We start from the raw sequence: 22,374 nt of genomic DNA on the forward strand, positions 1-22,374 counted from the left end.
ACTTACATAACACATGTATTATACGGTCCACGTTTTGATTTCAGTGAATGTTATATAGTAAATGAAGAGAATTCTGTTCATGGTGGGAACCATGTATTTTGCCCACAGTTTAGGCTAAATCCTGATGTCATTTCTGCCCTTTATTTTTTTGTTTTCTCATCCAATCGCTGACTCACCTCAGCCTTGCTTGTAAACACAAATGAGCAGAGGATCGTGTTTCAGATAAGCAGCTAGGCAGGGAAATAAATGGAAGAGGAGGAATATATTATAGATAAAAAGAACCCCCAGCATGCAACTGTTTGGCACTAACTATTAAAGGGCCAGTGCTCCTTAAGTATATGATAACTCCAAATCATAACAGCAGAAAAAGTTTTGAATGCAGGATTAGCATCTTTATCACTTAATACACACAGACCAGTTGCTGTTGAAATTTGATTTTTATGGTGACAATCCCGCTTTAAGGTAAGCCATTTTTATTATTTATAATTTTTTTTGCTATTTTTAGTCACATAATATAGATATACCGTTCATCCACCAGCACCTATTTTTTGGGGGTACCTTCTCCCTCTTACTTATTTAAAGGGATACTTAAGCCACCTAAAAAAAAGTTTTACTTACCTGGGGCTTCTACCAGCTCCCTGCAGCCATCCTGTGCCCGCACCGGTCCTCAACGATCCTTTGTTCCCCCGCTGAGTCGGCCACACGTATACTTGCTCACATTCCTATCCGCAATAGCGTCCTACCGAGGAGCAGAATGCTATTGTGAACGGAAAAGGATACGCGTGGCCAGGGCTGCACAGGCGCAGTGGCCCGCTGACTATTAGTTGGTGAAAACTAAACTAAGTCGTGGCGGGGAAGGGAGGATCCAACCCTGTCCTCAAGGCCCACCAACGGTGCATGTTTTGTAGAAATTCACAGAGGTAGTTAATCAGCTCTGCTGAGACACTAATTACCTCACCTGTGAATGTTTGTGTTGGTGCGCCTTGAGGACAGGGTTGGGGAACTCTGATCTAAAGAGTTGAAGTAGGTTGGCACTACAGCATAACCTTAGTGATGAACTGTGTACAGGTGGCTCCACATAGTGCATTCAGCTGAGCAGCTTGCTCTAGCATAGCAGTACATTGTTAGGCGAATGAGGAGTTAAGAAGCTGCAAATGCTTGTTTATTGGTACAACTGGACAAAGTGCAAACTTGCGTATATCATAAAAAGTACACATACCAGGTGAGAGAGGAGGCACGCTGGTGGTGGTGGGTGCTGGGTAATGGATGCCTGACGGCCGTTTTGCACATTACATCGCTTCTACGTAGAAGCTACCTAGCCTCCGTAGAAGTGCTGTATTGTACAAAGCGGCCATCAGGCATCCATCACCCACCACCACCATGCCTCCTCTCTCACCTGGTATGTGAACTTTTTATGATATACGTAAGTTTGCACTTTGTCCAGTTGTACCAATAACAAGCAGTTGCAGCACTGCCAGTTTCTTAACTCCTCACACTTTTTTTTTAGGTGGCTAAAGTATCCTTTTAAATAGCAAGATAATACTTATGCAATATAGTGTGCTTCTGATTACAGAACACATTTCTTTTAAAAGTCTCTGAGCAATATGTAGAGCCTTGTGACCTTGCGACTCCAATGTAGATGATCACATGAGAGCATAGAACAACGCATAGTGCAATCTGTTTCAGAAATAATTCAGGGGCTTCCACCCAGCGCAATAGCATCCGTGTATCAGGTCAAGGGCTCACCAGCCTTCACCGTTCTCCATCACCAGAGTGGCATGTTCACCTGGCCGAATGGCTGCCCAGACCTAAGACAGCAACTAGCGCTCAATAAATTCCTCTCCACCTTTCCTTGCTAGGCACAGCACACAGGTCACCTCAAAGAAGAGAAAAGTTTCTCATTGCGCAGATACCTGTTAGCACCATACCAGCAGCATCTTTCTCATGTCACTGATCAGAGAATAGGCCATGGTCTCCTTGACAATGTCTCTGAAAGAAGTATTGACACTGTGTTGATGTATGTGGGGGAGTATGCATAGTATGAGATATATTTAAATTAAATCTGTAAAAATAAAAAAAGAGCCCCTGGGGGAACTTACCTCGAAGGGGGATCATAAATGAGGCTTCCACTGTCCTTCCTCCCTCCGTTCCAGCGCTGTCAGCCACCGAAAAATCCTGCCTGGCTCCAGGATCATAACATTCCTGTGCGAGTCTTGTGCAGGCACAGTAGCGGCTATCCTTCGGATTCAGGCGGAAATAGCAGAGCCCGATCGGATCTGTTCCACTGCGTGCCTGCACAGTAGAGCGGATCTGAACGGAAGCCAGGATGCCCCCTATATTAATCCTGGTGAATTTGTGGGGAGCGGAGGAATGGAGACCCGGTGCTGTGTTGGAGGGTCTACTAACCTGGTTCTTCATCTCGGGCAGTGCCTTAAGTGCTTACAACTGCTACAACTGTCTGTTGAGGTGGGCAGTGATATGGCAGGGTAAGCAGGAGGCATTGCTTTTGTGACGACTGTATGCTGTGGTCTTATTGTGTATGGTGCTGACAGATATCTACGCAATGAGAAACCTTTCTCTTCTTTGAGGTGACCTGTGTGCTGTACCTAGCAAGGAAAGGTGGAGAGAAACTGATTGATCGCTAGTTGCTGTCTGTGGTGTGACCATTCGGCCAGGTGAGCATATGCCACTCTAGTGTTGAAGCACAGTGAATGCTGGATAGTGTACTGGTTAAAGGCTCTGCCTCTGACAAAGGAAAAGTGTGTTCATATCTCGGCTCTTCCTGTTCAGTAAGCCATCACCTATTCAGTAACACTGCTACTACCTGCGGAGTGCACCCTAGAGGCTACAGCTCTGGTGGTTTGAGTGCGCCAGGAAAAAAGTGCGATATGAAAGTACTGTGTCTTGTCATGATGATCCCTTGCGTAATATACGGGTGGTTTTCGCTGAATTTTTTCCTATAATTGGAAGTGCACTATACAAAAATAAGGTTAAAGCGGTTTAAAACCCTGACATAATATTCAATAAAAACATGTTTTCCTACTTTATATATTGCCATACGGTTATCATATTTGCATTTGTGCATAAGTATTATTATTCATTTAGAAATTATAGGTTCCCAAAAGTACAGTTTTTTGCTTTGTAAGCTGACTTTGCATTTTATTAATAACTGGTTTTATTCATTATGTATTGAAGGCAGACATGCTTTGACTCTCTGGGCCTGATTCACAAAGCGGTGCTAACTCTTAGCATGGCCGTTTTCGCACGAATTTTCGCATTGCGCGCGATCGTGAATTTTCGTGCAAAACGATAACGCTTTCGCGCGCAAACGCGATTTTTTGCGCGAAAACGATACCGATTTCGTGCGAAGTTTGCACACGAAACCGTTATCGTTTCACGCGAAAATTCACAATCGCGCGCAATGCGAAAATTCGCGCGAAAATGGCCGTGCTAAGAGTTAGCACCGCTTTGTGAATCAGGCCCACTGTCTGTGTGGAGCTGCTTCTCCACAGTCAGAGAATGTGTCACATTCCTCACTTGATACATTTAAGTAAACACAGGATAACATAATCTACAACTTCGGATGCGTCCACATTTCACTGCACTGAACTTTCAAGCTCTGTGTGTAAATCTTCGAATGCTGGTCGAGTAAAAAAAAAAAAAAATGCTGGTTGCATATAATATGCTGTAAATAATGTTTTAGAGCAAAGATGAAATGCTGGGTTATATTCCATTTTAAGACAGTGGACCTAATTTATGAAGGTCCTCTAGGATTGGGATCAATAGAGAAAATTGCTTAATAGTTGCCTAAAACTCCCTCTAAAATTATTAAAGATTGATTGTCTACCCAGGTGAACTTTGCTTCCTATGGTGCAAAAAAGGTGTTCCAAATTCAGAATACATTCCCCTCTCTGCTGGAGAACTCTTACTCAATGCTGACAGTTAATCCATCAACAATTGGTTCACCTGTGTCATTGTCATCCAGTAAGGGCAGAGACCTACCAGGAAACACTTTTAAATTGCGCTAGTGCTTTGTGCAGCGATTCCCAGGGCAATTGCGCCCACAATTTCTGGCGTTTTGAAGTGATTTGCATTTTTTTTTCTGTGTAAATGAAGTTTATTATACTCACCCGGTGCTTATGCCTGTAGCCCCGCCCCCTAGCAGAAAAGGTCGTAGGTGCTTCTCTAGCTCCAATCAGAGAAGCGCCTGTGACCACTTCTGCTTGGGCCCGGGGCTACGGACAGAAGCTGGACATTGGGACACCCAGTGAGAATATTAAACTTTATTTAGATTTAAAAAAATTGACCCCCAAATCGCCAGAAAAACGATTCAAAAGGGATTTTGCTGCGCTTGTATTCTTTGCATTGGAGTGCAAAGAGCCCAAAATGTTGCACTCTAGTGTGTTCCCCACCATTGACATTCTTTGGCAAAGTGTTTGGTTTTTTTTGGAGAGGGGGATTGCTGGCGATTATCAACAATCACAAAACACATCCAAAAGCGATCTAGTGGGTCCCAGCCCTAAGTGATTATTGTAAAGATGGTACTTGTCTGCTGTTGTCTAGAGAAAGTGAACTGTAACTTGACCTAAGAAGTCATCAGTCTGCCCCTATCAGCTCTGCTCCTAATCTGAAGAGGCTAGTGGCTTGTTGTATGAAGTGGTTTCCAGTTTTGCTGGAGATGTAAGCATCAAGCACTTGCTATTCTTAGCAGCTCACAGCTTTGTATTCTGCGATATAATAGTTCTATATATTCTGAAAGCTATGCCTCTCTTCAGCTGCTGTGAATATGTTCATTTATTCTGAACCACTGCTGACCCTGTAAGCAATCTGTGTGTTTTCGTTTCCTGCCCATTCTTAATCTGTGCATTTGTGTTTCCTGCTGACTTCCACGTTTCCTCTGTTCAGGCTACACTTGTGTCTTGTTAGAAATGGTGAAATGCTGACTTTCCACAAGGCTGTGCAGCTATGGGAATTGTTACAGCTCACAGACTGCTGCCCATCATTGTGCTGGTACAACGCAGAGCACAACCTATAGGGAATAACCACAACACTCAAAAGTAGTAAAGCAGTAGTAGATTCAGAGGTTGCAAGTGCACCTGAGTCACCAGACCAGAAGGCCCTTCTAGGGTCCCCCTTCGCATACATGAAAAAGGTGCCTGGAAAAAAAGGGTGCAAAGGGTTGCCGCTAGTAGACTATCACTGCAATTAGGGATATTCTAACACTGAATTCCGATAGTAAAATATTGGTAATGTTTACTAATATTTCTATGGCTAAACCTAACCCTACTATCTCAAAGATACCTCCCGCTACCGATGCCTAACCCTAAAACCCCCCTGTTGGTGCCTAAACCTAAGACTTCCCCTGGTGATGCCTAACCCTAAGACTCCCCCCAGTTCCCAACGCTGGTTCCTAACCCTAAGACTCCCCTGGTGGTGCCAAACCCTAAGACCCCCCCCCCCCCCCAGCTTAACCCCAACCCCCCAAGGGGTGCCTAAACCTACTTTCCTCCTAACCCCCCCCCCCCCCCCCCCCAGTCACATAAAGGCTGCAATTTGCTGTAGAGAAGGCATATTTCGTGGCCAGGGGGCAGAGCCATGCCCCTAAATTTCCGGTATTTGCAGCAGGTGGCGTTTTATAATAAGCTCCTGTGGCTGGGTTGTTTTTTCCGTAAGTGCTCCTGCGCCCTTTTTTCCCATTTCGTCCCCTTCAGCCACTGCATTACCTCTTCACTGGTTGTATATATACTTTCAAACTTGATGTAAAGGTCTCAATGTGGCTTATGGCTCTGTTATGACAACACTGGTGCTCAAGCAGACCACATAAATAATTCTGGTTCTATCACACAGCACAGAAACATTCGAGTAGACTGGACCAGGAGGCAGGGAGGTGTCTGTGTTGCCACTAGAGCATTCCCTGAAAGAACTCCCTGACACTACAGGGATTCTAGGGGAAGGAAGAAGGGCAACTACCTAACACATCTCTGAGAGAAAGGGTGGCTACCAGACACAACATGGGTCACTAGGGGGTGCTGCCTGACACTACAGAGGTCACTGGGGAAGGACTGCCTAACTGTAACGATTGTGTAATTATTCCGTGGTCAGCGCACAGGATGCGCGCTGACACTGCGGAAACCCTCCACAAGTGTATAATCGGAGAGAACCCAGCAATGGTGCTATGCACCTGTAGAGGGGAATTCCTGTCGGCAGATGGAGCTGTGGAGAACAGAGAAACAACCCCTCTGTACTGCCACAGATGCCAGATAGGAATTGTACGAGGGGAAGCAATGCAGGGCAAGGTAGCCCTTAAACAGAGAGAGCACAGAGACAGGATGTATGTGTGTCCACCAATCTAGTCGGCACCCAGCGGCGATGAACACACAACAGTGAAGACCAAGTGGGAAAGCAATCGCAAGAGATGGAGATTGCTAACAGCGACACAAGACTGAATAAGCACAGAGATGGAATGTATGTATGTCCACCAATCTAGTCGCCACCCAGCGACGGCGAACACACAACAGCGGAAACCAAGTGAGAACGCAATCGCAAGAGATAACGATTGCTAACAGGGAAACAAGACTGTGTAAGCACAGAGATAGAATGTATGTGTGTCCACCAATCTAGTCGCCACCCAGCGACGGTGAACGCACAACAACGGAAATGAAGTGGGAACGCAATCGCAAGTGTAGCGATTGCCAATAGTGACACAAGACTGAACTAGACCGAGCACAAGTATAAAGAAAGAGCACAGGGACAGAATGAATGTGTGTCCACCAATCTGGTCACCACCCAGCGACGGTGAACACGCATCAGCAGAAACAAAGTATGAATGCAATCGCCAGACTGGCGATTGCCAACAGACACAAGACTGAGCAGGACAGAGCACGAGAGTAACAAAAGGCACAGCAAGCAACAACAATAAGAACATCAAGGAAAATAACAAACGCTAGCTAAACGCGAACACCGCACTCATTCGCAACAGCGAACGCGTTTAAGCATGATCACCGCGCGTTAGGCGCCCAGTGATAAGCGTGCCACCCTAACTAAACAAAGTACACAAACACGAAATAGAGAACGCGAATGCTTGCTACACGGATACCTCTCCGAGCCTACAGCAAGCGTTCATACCAGACAAGACAGACAGACAGATGGGGCTACCAGTAGCAACCGCTGCTCTGGCTGGCACCCCTAAGGCAGAACACAGAAGGAACCACCGCTGCTACCGCTAGCGCGGATGCGATCCAGACAGACAGACAGATGGGGCTACCAGTAACAACCGCTGCTCTGGTTAGCACCCCTAAGGCAGAATACAGAAGGAAGCACTGCCACTACCACTAGGGCGAATGCAATCCAGATAGATGGAGCAGCCAGCAGCAACCACAGCTCTGGCCTACACTCCCAGACAGACAGAACGATTTCCTGTCGACCGCCGCTGGCGACAAGACAATCGAAGCAAAGAAAAGAACAAGGCAAAACAGATAATATAACCTGACTGCACTAAAAGGAATGCCTAGTGCAGTCTCAGGGAATTACTCTAAGATAATCTTTAGCAAACAATAGCAAAGGCTGACACTCCAGGTGTTAGCAGGAGCAAACAATCATGACCAGCAAAGGATCCTGGGAGAACATGGTATTTATACTGCAAGCCTTCAAAGGAGGCGGCTAGGCAATTTGCATGACAAGTATATGCAAATTCCTCAGTGACAGAGCAAGTCAGAAACTTGCAAAGTAAAGACAGGTCTTTTTTCCAGAGACCTGCAGCCCTCAGACTTAAGGAATGGTCAAACAGCAGTCTGCCTGTGCAGACAGCTGAGCGGATCATTACACTAACACTAGGTAGGACTTGGAGGAACTTCCTGTTACTAAGTTGGCCACTGAGGGAACCGTGTAATGGTAGGAATGTGTGTGACACTACAGGGGGCACTAGGGGGACTATCTAACGCTATTGGATGTCTGGGGTATCTGGTCACTACTGGAGAAAAATACATATATTTACACAGATCTGTACATCAGTCCTGAAAGAGGGACAAATAAGGAAGAAAGAAAGACAGAGGGATTGGGTTCCCAAAGAAGGTTCCAAAAGAGGGACAGTTGGGAGCTATGCTGAACTATTGCACAGGACACAAGGAAAACAGAGAAATGCACTCTGTGTGTTTTTAGAGAGCAGAGCCTGTCTAATTCCCCCTCATTTTCAAGTATTTGATCTCTCAGCTGTGTCAGCACATGAATTCGGTAGTCCTCCGCAGACACTGCTAATGTGTCAACACTGGATGTTCAGCTTTCGTGAAAGCAGGAAGTAGACACACTGCATATTTATTGCAGGAGTTCTGTAAGCTGTAAAAAAGAAATGTTTTTTTTAAAGGTAATTATACTGTTGCTTATCTTTTAGAGAGGAAGTTCTGAGTTCAGGTCCACTTTAATGATGCAAATCTGGTTTAGTGCAATGCACAAAACTTTGTCCTGAGCAATGTATGATGTGTTCCATTCATTATGCATTAAATCCTAATGTAGGGTTTGGGCTTTTCTTCCATATGTATTCCATAAAGAGAAGAATTTACTACAGACAAATATGACCTCACGAAAAACGCATTTTATTTATGCCCCACTTACAGAGTGATCCTTGTTACTGACCTGTTTGTTTGCTGTTCCTGCTTGGTTTCTGTTTTTGCTTCATCGTGTTATTGCATGGTTTATGCCTTCCAACAGAATATGTAGTCCATATGTCAGTTTATCTTTGTGGGAGACTGTTATTCTACATTATGGTATAACTTCAAATTCCATTGTGTTCTCTGGCACCGTGTCAATCTGTCTCTGTTCTGAGAATCTCACCGCTGTCACTCTAACCGTGTGTGTGTATATTTCTATAGGGCGTATGAGATAAGGTCTCTGGCTTGCATTTGCATAGTGTGGGACATGTATAAATGAAGGCAAACCAATCCCGTAGGAATATGTGGTCCCTAAATACACAATTAAAATATAACTTTTGTTGGTTATTCTAAAATTTAAAAGCAACGAACATATACAGCACAATTTAGACATAATCGAGGTGATGTAATTAAAGCCCTCTGTGCAAACTTCAGGTTGTGCATATAAGAGCACTAGCCGCTGTATGTGACAGATAGTTATAGGGCTCGATTCACTAAAGGGTGCTAAGTGTTAGCATGGCAGTGAAAAGCTGCTTTGCACGTGCAAACTACTTAGCACCCAAGTTTGCACGTGCAAACTACTTAGCACCCAAGTTTGCACGTGCAAACTACTTAGCACCCAAGTTTGCACGTGCAAACTACTTAGCACCCAAGTTTGCACGTGCAAACTACTTAGCACCCAAGTTTGCACGTGCAAACTACTTAGCACCCAAGTTTGCATGTGCAAACTACTTAGCACCCAAGTTTGCATATGCAAACTACTTAGCAACCAAGTTTGCACTTGCAAAGCCTTAACACTTGAGTTAGCACATGCAAAGCCTTTACATGTGATATAACTGAGTTATCACGCTTTAGTGAATCGAGCCCATTGATTTCAAGGCTTTGCACGTGCAAACTAGGGTGCTAAGTAGTTTGCACATGCTAACTAGGGTGCTAAGTAGTTTGCACGTGCTAACTAGGGTGCTAAGTAGTTTGCATGTGCAAACTAGGGTGCTAAGTAGTTTGCATGTGCAAACTAGGGTGCTAAGTAGTTTGCACGTGCTAACTAGGGTGCTAAGTAGTTTGCATGTGCTAACTAGGGTGCTAAGTAGTTTGCACGTGCTAACTAGAGTGCTAAGTAGTTTGCACGTGCTAACTAGGGTGCTAAGTAGTTTGCATGTGCAAACTAGGGTGCTAAGTAGTTTGCATGTGCAAACTAGGGTGCTAAGTAGTTTGCACGTGCTAAATAGGGTGCTAAGTAATTTGCACGTGCTAACTAGGGTGCTAAGTAGTTTGCACGTGCTAACTAGGGTGCTAAGTAGTTTGCACGTGCTAACTAGGGTGCTAAGTAGTTTGCACGTGCTAACTACTTTGCACCTTAGTTTGCACGTGCAAACTACTTAGCATCCTAGTTAGCACGTGCAAACTACTTAGCACCCTAGTTAGCATGTGCAAACTACTTAGCACCTTAGTTAGCACGTGCTAACTACTTAGCACCTTAGTTTGCATGTGCAAGGCTTTTAGGCGTAATAACTGAGTTATCACGCTTTTGTGAATCAAGCCCATAGTCCCACTCAGTCATACAGGAATAAATAGTATATAGTGATAATGGTAAAATGTGCAGTGATGTACAGGTGCAGTTGCAAAATATCAAACTGCACTAAATTGACCAATGAAGATCCGTAGGCTCAGGCTATGGTCGTGCTGTTGTCAATGTTGGACGCAGCACAACAGACATAGCACATGTCTGCTGCTTATTGGCCCTATCACCTGCCAAAAGCTGAGTTACTGGGTACCCAAACTAGGAGCGGTAATTGGCTATCTGCTAGCACACCAAATCTACCTGCTTCCATCAGGTGACCAATCATCATGCCCACTGGATCCTGGACATGTGCACATATACTGACTCAAGTGCAGGTGTAGGACCCTCCTCTTCTTCCAATGTCCTAGGGGTAATGGGTGCTGCATCACTATGGGCAGCTGGATAGCGTACTGGTTAAGTCTTTTGCCTTTGATGTAGGATTAGAAAGTTTGACCAGGGCTGTAAGTGAAACAGTAAGGAGTCTTTGGGTTCATACAGCAAAAGGAATGGCAGCGCTTTCAAAAACTCATACCTGAATGTTTTAATAGCATAAGATGTGCAGAGCTCCAATAACTACTGGACTAAAATACACACCAACACTCATTGCAGGCACAAAAAGTGGGGGAACGTGACTTCACCAATAACTACTGGACTAAATACACACCTAGCTTCACTACAGGCAAAGGGGGGTGTTAGCTTCAGAGATAATATGTGCACAAATTATAACCTACTAGACTTCCCCACGGCTGTGACGGACCCCCTTGGGGAAGACCTAACGCTAATCTAGCAATAAAAACACAACATTTCCAGTGCAGCTAATCAGACAAATGGTATACACATTTGATAAAACCTACATACAGACAGACTGGTGACAGCACTCATGGATGCATCTGCTTTGCATTCAGGGCGTGTATTTAGTCCAGAGGGGCTTTGCATTGCCTTTGTAGGTTTGCAAAGCAGATGCATCCATGAGCGCTGTCACCAGTCTGTCTGTATGTATGTTTTATCAAATGTGTATACCATTTGTCTGATTAGCTGCACTGGAAATGTTGTGTTTTTATTGCTAGATTAGCGTTAGGTCTTCCCCAAGGGTCTTCCCCAAGGGGGTCCGTCACAGCCGTGGGGAAGTCTAGTAGGTTATAATTTGTGCACATATTATCTCTGAAGCTAACACCCCCCTTTGCCTGTAGTGAAGCTAGGTGTGTATTTTAGTCCAGTAGCTATTGGAGCTCTGCACATTATGGCAGATAATTCATTCACGTATAGGTTCACCCCTCACTGAAGTCACGCTCCCCCACTTTTTGGGCTTGTTTCCACTATTGCGTTGCGAAATCGATGCGACAAAATTCGCATGTGAATTTTCGTGCGAATTCGCATGAAAATTCGCATGGATGACGATGTATGCGAATTTAACCATGGCAATTCCGGTGTGCTTTTCCATTGATTTCATGCGAATTCGCATGAAAATTCACATACCAAAACAGCATGCGAATTTCCTATTAAATGCATTAGCGGCGATTCGCATGCATTCCACTCGCAGGCGAATTCTGTGGCTCTTTTGTGCGTTTTTTCACCGTTGGACGCATGCGGATTCGCGATAGTGGAAACGAGCCCTTAGTGCCTGCAATGAGTGTTGGTGTGTACTTTAGTCCAGTAGTTATTGGAGCTCTGCACATCTTATGCTATTAAAACATTCAGGTATGAGTTTTTGAAAGCGCTGCCATTCCTTTTGCTGTATCAATTGAATGTGTGTATACTAGTGGCTAGCTGCATTCACTGATCCAAAATTATTCTACAAAGCTTTAGATTAGAATTAGCACATAATTTGCATCTTCTTTGCATTCAGGGCGTGTATTTAGTCCAGAGGGGCTTTGCATTGCCTTTGTAGGTTTGCAAACGGATGCATCCATGAGCGCTGTCACCAGTCTGTCTGTAAGTAAGGAGTCTTTGGTCAAGGCTCCTTAATAATCCTTATAGTAGTCCATGGAGCAGCGGTGGCTGCAGCTTTGAAGTGGTTTGAGTCTGCCAGGAGAAAAGTGTTATTTGTGCTTTTAAAAAGAAATGTGTAGTGCATTTTTTTAATACTGTTATTTATTGTTAATCTTTTGTTTGTTTCCGGTTGTTATTGCTCACCACAGCTGCTACATGGGGAAGAACTGATAAAGATACAAAGGGGCAGCCATGAAACTTGTATCAGGACTTGTGAATTAAAATTTGCAGCTCTGCCTCCGTCTATAAAGAAATTCCCGGGACGGGGATGTGAATTATGGAATGTGTTAAGTACTGTATTAAACAGGCCGTGTTTTTCTGCATTTTCTGCTGCACAGGATTACTTCCTGCAGTCCATTTATGGTTATTACTGCTGCTGGTGTCCATGTGAAAAAGGCACCTGTTTAAAAAGGCACAGGACAGTAATAGTAGAATATTGGTAAATTTACAGATATTCTACTCCTTCATTCATATATTAAAATAGCTGTGATATTTACCAATATTTTATAATCTTACCTCTCCCTACTCTCACACAGAACCCTCCCCTGGTGATGCTGGTAGGTGCCTAACCTTAACCCTACCCTGGTGGGTGCCTAACCTTAACCTAACCTTAACCCTCCCCTGGTGGGTGCCTAACCTTAACCCTCCCCTGGTGGGTGCCTAACCTTAACCCTCCCCTAGTGTGTGCCTAACCTTAACCCTCCCCTGGTGGGTGCCTAACGTTAACCCTCCCCTGATGGGTGCCTAACCTTAACCCTCCCCTGGTGGGTGCATAACCTTAACCCTCCCCTAGTGGGTGCCTAACCTTAACCCTCCCCTGGTGGATGCCTAACCTTAACCCTCCCCTGGTGGATGCCTAACCTTAACCCTCCCCTGGTGGGTGCCTAACCTTAACCCTCCCCTGGTGGATGCCTAACCTTAACCCTCCCCTGGTGGATGCCTAACCTTAACCCTCCCCTGGTGGATGCCTAACCTTAACCCTCCCCTGGTGGATGCCTAACCTTAACCCTCCCCTGGTGGATGCCTAACCTTAACCCTCCCCTGGTGGGTGCCTAACCTTAACCCTCCCCTGGTGGGTGCCTAACCTTAACCCTCCCCTGGTGGGTGCCTAACCTTAACCCTCCCCTGGTGGGTGCCTAACCTTAACCCTCCCCTGGTGGGTGCCTAACCTTAACCCTCCCCTGGTGGATGCCTAACCTTAACCCTCCCCTGGTGGATGCCTAACCTTAACCCTCCCCTGGTGGGTGCCTAACCTTAACCCTCCCCTGGTGGGTGCCTAACCTTAACCCTCCCCTGGTGGGTGCCTAACCTTAACCCTCCCCTGGTGGGTGCCTAACCTTAACCCTCCCCTGGTGGGTGCCTAACCTTAACCCTCCCCTGGTGGGTGCCTAACCTTAACCCTCCTCTAGTGGGTGCCTAACCTTAACCCTTCCCCTAGTGGGTGCCTAACCTTAACCCTCCCCCTGGTGGGTGCCTAACCTTAACCCTCCCCCTGGTGGGTGCCTAACCTTAACCCTCCCGGTGGATTCACGCCAGGAGGCATCCTGTTTAAAAGATGGTAGCCCTGGTGCCCGCTATTATAGTGGGCGCCCTCTTAACAGGACACGTTTCGCACCCAATTCAACTGCTCTGCTGCGTGTGAACCTTGTGACACTCTCATTCTGGTTCTACTATGTAAAGTGCAAACTCAGTACAAAGATAAGTCCCTCTTTATTAAATAATACTTTACATGGCTGATGGTCTTCCAAGGCTCTATGGAAAGAGGGAAGCAATAGTCCAGTAAACCAGACAGAATTATTCACAAGCCCAGAGGAGTATCCTAATTTAATGGCACCTTTAAGGTGGTGTAAATGGGTAGACTGTACGGTGTAGCATGATGGCTTGAGGCAGGACTAGTATTCATTCATTCCTAGTATGTTGGAAAGAAGAAGGACAACTCCTTCCCATTAGAAATCTGCAACACACAATTGGCATTGTCAGATGTACAATCCTCATTGCTCCACAGCTTGGTTCCCACCACCAAACTAATATTGACCTCTGACCGTTCCCAAGTCATGGGAATAAGACCTTAGAGCAACTATTGCACAAAACAAGGAATATGACCAGAAAGTGAGACCCAGTCTACACTCAGGAACAGACAACCGATTATATTAAGAACCTACACAGCGGGAGGCAATCAAAAAAACATTAATTTCACCATAGAGCCATGTCTGTCATGGGAGAGCTGGGTGTAGAGGTAAAGAGTTGTATATGCACAGGGCATACATAGACAGCCCAATCCTCCAGCCAGCAGTCACACACGCCATCTGCCCTCAGTACAGATGCGATGCCTGATTATGTGTGTATGTCCAAAAAGGCCATTTAGAAATCCTGATAGTAGAATATCAGTAAATGTACGAATACTTTACTATTAAAGTTTAAAAACAATAGTAAAATATTGGCATTAAATACCAATATTTTACTACATACACCTAAGCCTAGTCTCATACTAAACCCTCTAACTACCGATGTCTGACCTTAACCACCCCTTCCCCCCACGCCTAACCTTAGCCGTCCCCACTGCCGCAACCCCCCCCCCCCCCCCCCCACACACACACACGCCTACCCTTAACCCTTCCTCCTCCATCCCTAACCTTAACCATGTCCTCCCCCTCCCCCCCCCCCCCCACACACATAAATGTCCCCTTCTTGCAGGTAGTTACAGTGGCCCCCTATGGCGCTGCTCAAGCCTTGCAGCTAGTGGGCACCCAAATTTCCTGCTTCCATTTAATTTACCTTTGATACATGTTGTATGGCTATGCTATTTGGACAACTTACCTACTTAATTAATTTAATGTACATGCATCTAAAGATACTCCTGCCTGTATGGCTGTATGTACAGTACATGGGGGCAGGGGGGATGGGGCCCCTCTGAGTTTGAGCTACTGTAGCTTGCGTATCATTATTATTGCTGTTCTTTGTACACACTATACTGTACATACATACTTCCATTAGATCAGGCTTTCTCAACCAGGGTTCCCTGGAAACCCAAGGTTCCTTGAGGACTCTGCAGGGGTTCCTTGGCATTTTACCCCATGGTGGGGGAAGTATACAGAGCACACTATAATAGGTGGTACTGTAACAAGAAGCACTAAATTGGAGGGGTCAGGAGACAGTATAATGAGTAGCAGTGTAATAGGAGATAGTGAAATTAGCAGCCTAACCTACTTAAAGTCCATGCCTCCTGAAAAATAAATGCAGGGGTTCCTCTAGACCAAAAAATTGTTTGCAGGGGTTCCTTGAGATCCAAAAGTTATTTTCAGGGTTCCTCCAAGGTAAAAAGGTTGAGAAAGGCTGCATTAGATTGTAAGCTTATATTCAGTAAGAAGTCCTTGGGCAAGACTTCCTAACACTGCAGGGTGGCCCCTTGAGCACATCCAACAGGAGAAAAGCGGTACACAAATGTTAGGATTATTCAATTGGGTATAACCTTTTTGCTTACTGCATCATAGTTGTACATATGTATGTAGCCTTGTAATTTGCATCTCGCACAGTATTTATTGTACACTTAACATTTATATTTTGCACAATCTTTTGCCACTGTTCTAGTATTATCATCCCCATCATTTATAGTGCCTTAAAAACATGTTCTGACTTTCTAAACAGGAATAGGATATTCCTTTATGAACATCTGGATTTCTTCTTACACTCTATTCCTGTGAAGAGTATTTTTTCAGGACAGGCAGCTTCCTTAGCTTGCAGCACAAGTCTGCATCCTTCCTAGCTGTGTTTGTATTTGCAGGACTGTGTGCGAGGCTCTTCCCTGTGATTAGAGTGTGAGCGCTGCAGCCAGAGAGCAATGTATCCTAGCTGGAGGCTCTAGGACCGGGTGGAGGGTGTGTTTGGTGGGAGGCGCAGGGGCTCCAGTAATAGGAGAGCAGGGAGAACTTCTAGGACTTCTAGGCTGCATGCAATCCGTTATATCCCATCATATAGGCAGCCCTGCGTAGAATCAGCGCTTTCTCCCTGATGGGATCACAGGGGAACCCCACCTATGGTGACCCCCTTTTATGTGCAGCATGCAGCCGGACTCTGCAGTGACAGCAAAGTTTCCTGAAGTTCTATGAGCAGGGAGACAGCCTGCCTGTTACCTGCCTGTTGGCGCTGGGAGGGCAGCACTTGTGGACTGGCACCGCACCTTTAGGATGGGCTGATAAAGGACACAATGTTACTGATGATGCTCGGCTTGAGGGCACTTAGCTGCCTCTTGGTTGTGTTGGACCTCCTCTGCCTTGTACCATGGAGCCAAGGCTGCCCTGTCCTCATCCACAGCTGCAAGTGTAGTGTGGATCGCCCCAAGCACGGGGTGACCTCCAGCGGGGCTCAGAGGAAGAAGGTGATGTGTACCAACGAGGATCTCCTGGAGGTGCCCGACCCTGCCCTGCTGCCCAACAGGACCGCCACTCTGTAAGTAACCCGCAGCTGCATGATCTGTAGGTAGAGGACAGCTGGGGACCTCCTCTGGAGATGTCAGGGGGGCATACACGGCGCTCAAAGGGTTACATTGTGTAAGAACAGGTCAACTTTGCATTATTTACTATGTGATGAGTAGAGAACTTGCAGGTATCAATTCACTTTTTTACAGTTTTCTCCTAAAAGATAATTTTTCATTTTATGTTTACAATAACTTTTCAGCAATCTGCAACTGAAAATGTACTGTCAACATTATCCTGAGTATTTTCTTGCTTGCTGATGGATTATAAGTATTTTACTCATTATTGATTATTAGTTGTGAAATATCATCTAGGAGAAAATGTGAATTGAATAAGGACCTTGGCTGAACTCCTAGGACTGCAGAAAAGGCAGACTTATAGGAAACACTATGGGTGCATATACTCATAGTGTGAGGGGATGAATGTGCAGTAGTCCTTGCTATATGAATTCTGCAAAGCAGCAAAGATTCCTAGTTGTGCATAAGAACGATTAGATTATTGCTTTCAGAAATTCAGTAATTAGTACAGTGAAAGTTATCTTATTGGTTCTTGCTCTGCCTCCTTATGGTGGCCACTAATGATCCAATCTTTTTCATCCAATCTTACCAAAGCTATGTAGTATAAGGGTAAATGGAGTAAATATACTAAATGGATACTTCAGGCAGTTACCTTCTATTACATAGAAATGGTAAGATTGGATGAAAAAGATTGGATCATTAGTGGCCACCTTAAGCCTTATCTAAGTTTTACTTCATAATTTCACGATTTTTGAGCGATCGTGATTTGCGTTTAACATTTCAATTAAGATCATTCTAAAATCACGAAAAAGCGATGAATGCACCGCGTTCATCGGTGATCGCTGCAGTGGGATCACTGCCATATACTTTTAATTACCCTAGCACTTTTCAGAGTGCTAGCGATTCTGCAATCGGTGAAAACGCTCACAAATCACCTCAGTGTAAATGGACCCTTTAAAATGTCCTTCAGTTAAACATGAAGTGATCATGGTTGTTGATTATTACAGAAAAAGTGCATGTTTATGATTATGTATTTATGGTGTATTATGTGTTGCATTTTTCAATACACGAGCAACAAGCTAAAAAAAACAAACACTTTGCTGTAACCCACATTGCCAATAGTAACCCCCCCCCCCCCAGAAAAAAAAAACGTAAAATCCATTGATTATGGTGACTGATGTAATCTAATGAGAGGAGCCTTGGTTGTTGTGGGTTTCACGTCACATCACTGAACATTAGTACTAAGGAGGAAGTTGAATGAAGAGAAGGCTCTGCAATTACACATCAGTACAGGTCAGGGTGAACAAATTACTATGGAATTCAGGTGCCAGCAGGAAACCTTTAGGAGCCTTCTCCACTGACAGCCATTAGAGAAACTCAGGAGCCAGTTGCAGTTGCTAAGGGGCCCTGGTTACCTGACTCCTGCAAGGAGTCCTGGGGTGTGCTCAGCCCTGGTGTATGGTTTGCCGAGATAGGAATGTCTGCCATGAGAGATTTATAAGCACCAGATTGCTGTATGTGTTATGTAAAGAATACAGAGGATCAGTGCCTATAGGAAGAGCTGTAGCCTCCATATGTACTTGTCAAGCAGTGCCCTGTGTGTTGAAGGACCTCTAAGGATTGGTTCACACATAAAAAGGTGTCCAGTCCTGCCCTGTCAGTTTTTGACAGTTGACATCAGTTTTGTATGTGTTTCTATTGTATGTATTCACACATAGATCTGTCCATTCCTGTCCTGTCAGTTTTGTATCTATTTTGTATGTGTTTCTATGGCTTTGTTCACACATAAAAGGTGTATATTTCCAGTCCAGGCAGGTAAAACTGATAGAAAACTGATACAAACCTGACAGGACTGGACTGGACCCGAAATGAGCCGATCTATGTGTGAACCAAGCCTTAGTACAGTATATAAGCTCTTGTTGATTAACAATTATTTCACTCAAGGTGTCACATGACCTTCATTTCAGATTTGCTTTCATCCTTATATATGTTAGTTGCTCATGGCATAGTGTTTCATGGCTGTCAAGTTGTCATTGGTCTTTCTGAAGTGTCACAACCTAGGTTGAATTGCTGTATAAAGTTGCAGTTTTTTTGAATTCCCACCTCCACAGTGAATCCTGTTCATTATTGGCTGTCGGAGCACCTTTGGGTAGTGCTGAGTTTGAATATTTGGGCTTGAGTGTGCACGGCCAGTCCAGCCATGTTTGAGGAATCTTTGCGATACAGGTTTCCAAACTATGATTATTTTTTTTTAATTTGGTGCATTTTCAACACTGCAAACTCATTACAATCATATTATGGATGCAACACAACCGCTGTACGAATGCAGCATGTTTTTAAATGATGGTACACACCAGGACACATGTACTCTGGTCCTTACTGTGACAAGTGTGAAGTGCACTGGTCATGGTGAGTACAGTGACTAATAACTATCAGATTTCAAGTCACTGTGTTCAAATATTAAAAAAGTAGATCTGATTACCAAGGGTTAAAGGGAACCTGAGGTGTGATGAGACCTATGGAAGCTGCCATATTTATTTCCTTTTAAACAATACCAGTTGCCTGGCAGTCCTGTTGATCTTTCTGGTCAGTAGTCTGTGAATCACACACCTGAAACAAGCATGCAGCTAATTCAGATTTGTCATAGACATCTGATCTGCATGCTTGTTCAGTGTTTATGGCTTAAAGTATAAAGGTGCGTACACACATGCGACTATAGTCGTTTGAAACGATCGTTCCCCGATCGTTTCAAACGACGATCGTTTAAAAAAAAAAAGCAGCCAACGACTATTAAGTCTAACGACGGACGAGCTAGATCGTTAAAAACGAACGATCCAGCTTGGCGGATTTTTTTCCAACGACGATCGTTTGCAAAAGTAGTACATCGTTGGAAACGGTCGTTCGTACTAGACTTGACATGCGCATTTCACTGTTTCTCCATGGAACTTTTCATTTTTATGCGCAGGCGCAATAGTTGCTTTTACGTGATGTAACGTTCGTTCTAACGACCTGATCGTTACACACCTTTTAAAACTAACTTTACTTAGGTCGTTCTTTCATCAATTAAAAGTTTGTTCGTCGTTGACAACGAACGATCGTTGTCGCATGTGTGTACGTAGCATTAGAGTCAGAAGATCAACAAGACAGCCAGGCAATGTGCATTATTTTAAAAGAAATAAACGTGCCAGCCTCCATATCCCTCTCACATCGGGCTCCCTTTAAGTAGGCCATGCACCCACAGATTTCCCCTGATGTGGCAAACTGATCAATCACTGCTTAATCATAATCTGATTAGATTGATTCTTACCACATTGATATTCAATAGATTTAAGCAGGGCATCTATTGTAAATTGATCAAATCTCAGTGTTGCTCTGTTCAATGCAGTACAATTTTAGGGACCATCGATCAACCACCTCTCTTGCCCCAATCCCTGTTGACGAAAATCGATAGTTCCAATTAATTCCAGGTCAAAATCTATTGAAATCGAAACAATCAGAAATGTTGGGTGAATAGATTCCTGGTAATTTCATCTGCTGGGAATCGACCAGGAAAATGCATCGATCTTTTCCTTTTGATTCCTGGTCAGTTCAATCACTTTGATCTAATCTACAGGTCATCTATCGAAAGAACATATCCAATCAATTTCCTTGTGTTCCAGCCACTAAGGTGCACTTACTTGGCAGTAGCAGTGTTAGGGAGTCTAGCCCAAGGACTCCTTACTGAACAGGAAGAGCTGAGATTTGAACCCAGGTCTCATGTGTCAGAGGCAGAGCCCTTAACTATTATATAGTACTATCCAGCCACTTTTTACACTGGTTTAATATCATCCCCAAAGAAGAAATGTAAAGTTTCTTAAAGTTTGCAAGAAAACTATGCACAATCTGTCATTATATTACTTGAATCAAATTTTGATTTCATCAGATCTGCATTTTGCAAAAAGTACTCCTTGCATTCAAATTTCATGTAAATTATAGGCAGCTTGAAATTGGACTAATCATAATAACTTCCTGACACTTTTTATTGGTCCAAGCTCCAGCTGAAATTTGAATGCAAGGAGAAATGATTTGCATCTCATGAATCATCCTTAGTCATACATGTCATAAAAGCAGTGTTATTATGAACATGTCCAATGCAACAAACAGACTTGAACAAAGTGTTTGTGCAGTGGACGGTACAGTGTATGCACTGTCTTCCATCTACGGCATGGACCCATCATAGGCCTGGTGTACACCGAGCGATTTTTGAAGCTTTCCTCAAACCGCTTCCGCCTGTGAAAACGCTTGGCTAATGTATTTCAATGGGCTAGTGCACACCAGAGGTTTGAGGTTTTTAGCAAACCGCAAACGCAGGTCCTGCAACACTTTTGCGGTTTGCAGATGCGTTTCTGCCTCAATGTAAAGTATAGGAAAAGCTCAAACGGCTCTGAAAAACGCTAAATCAGAGCTGTTTTCCAGGCACTTTTGTTACTTTAGCTTCACTGTAACAATATTTGTAATCTGCTACACAAAAACGCTCCAAAAAACGCTAGGCATGTTTAGAAAACGTCTCTAAACATGCCTAGAATGGCTCAGAAATCTGCTTCAAAAACCTCTAGCGTTTTGCAGATCTGCTAGAGGTTTTTGGTGTGCACTGGGCCATAGTGTGGATCCAGCCTTAGGCCCACGTTTGCGGTTTGCAGAAGCGTTTCTGCCTCAATGTAAAGTATAGGAGAAATGCAAACTGCTCTGAAAAACGCTAGATCAGAGCGGTTTTCCAGGCGTTTTTGTTACAGTAGCTGTTCAGTAACAGCTTCACTGTAACAATATTTGTAATCTGCTACCCAAAAACTCTCCAAAAACGCTAGGCATGTTTAGAAAACGTCTCTAAAGGTGCCTAGAATCACTCTGAAATCTGCTCCAAAAAACGCTAGCGTTTTGATGATCTGCTAGTGGTTTTGGTGTGCACTGGGCCTGACAGACTTCAGCTGAACCTGTGCTGTGCCTGTGTAGGGATGAGCGTAATGACCTAATTACGAATTTCCGAAATTTCGCGAAATTACTACAATTACGATTTTAGCAGTAATCGAAATTTCGTAATTTTCGCAAATTACGCAAATTTTCGTAATTACGAAATTTAGTATTTTAAAGTTTGCAAAGGTTTCTATCCCTCTAGATGCCTAAAATGAATAACCAACCACTCCTCCTCCTCCTCCTCCTCCTCCTCCTCTCTCGCTCTCTCTCTCTCTCTCTCTCTCTCTCTCATTTGTAGTATTTCAAAACCATACTCACATTCATGACATGTCCAGGGATCAAACCCAGGCCAACCACATGGAAGACAGCTATGCTCACCACCATACCACCAAACACACACTAAATAGACTGCTAACCTAAATCTTACTTGTAGACAGTCATATGAGACACATGCTGGGTGCAGGGCTTTGTGATTGGACCATGCGATAGAGTGAGGTGCAAAAATGAAATCATGCCTAGCAGAGGATGGTTTCACAGTGCTAAATGCTAGGCTGGCTGTGGTGCAATTGGTTAGTGTGTCTGGCTGGTAACAGCAAGGTTACAGGTTCAATTCCATCCAGGCATGTCTTTTCCTTTTGCGTTCAACAGTTGTCCAAACAGAGCCAACAGAGCCCCAGATAGCCATGTAGAGTTAGGTCACAGCTAGCCTGGCTGTGGTGCAATTGGTTAGTGTGTCTGGCTGG

General features: G+C 44.4%; 1 protein-coding gene across 1 annotated transcript in view; it reads left to right on the plus strand.

Annotated features, from left to right (window-relative positions):
- Positions 1 to 16,070: 16,070 nt before the first annotated feature.
- The window catches only part of ADGRA2 (adhesion G protein-coupled receptor A2), a 241,145-nt gene continuing 234,841 nt past the window's right edge, over positions 16,071 to 22,374 (plus strand). Inside the window, exon 1 of the mRNA XM_068274957.1 lies at positions 16,071 to 16,638. Within this exon, the coding sequence (XP_068131058.1) occupies positions 16,397 to 16,638 (242 nt within the window). The 5' untranslated portion in view covers positions 16,071 to 16,396. The remainder of the gene's footprint in view (positions 16,639 to 22,374) is intronic.

The sequence above is a fragment of the Hyperolius riggenbachi genome, chromosome 3, assembly GCF_040937935.1.
Source record: "Hyperolius riggenbachi isolate aHypRig1 chromosome 3, aHypRig1.pri, whole genome shotgun sequence".
Lineage (NCBI taxonomy): Eukaryota > Metazoa > Chordata > Amphibia > Anura > Hyperoliidae > Hyperolius > Hyperolius riggenbachi.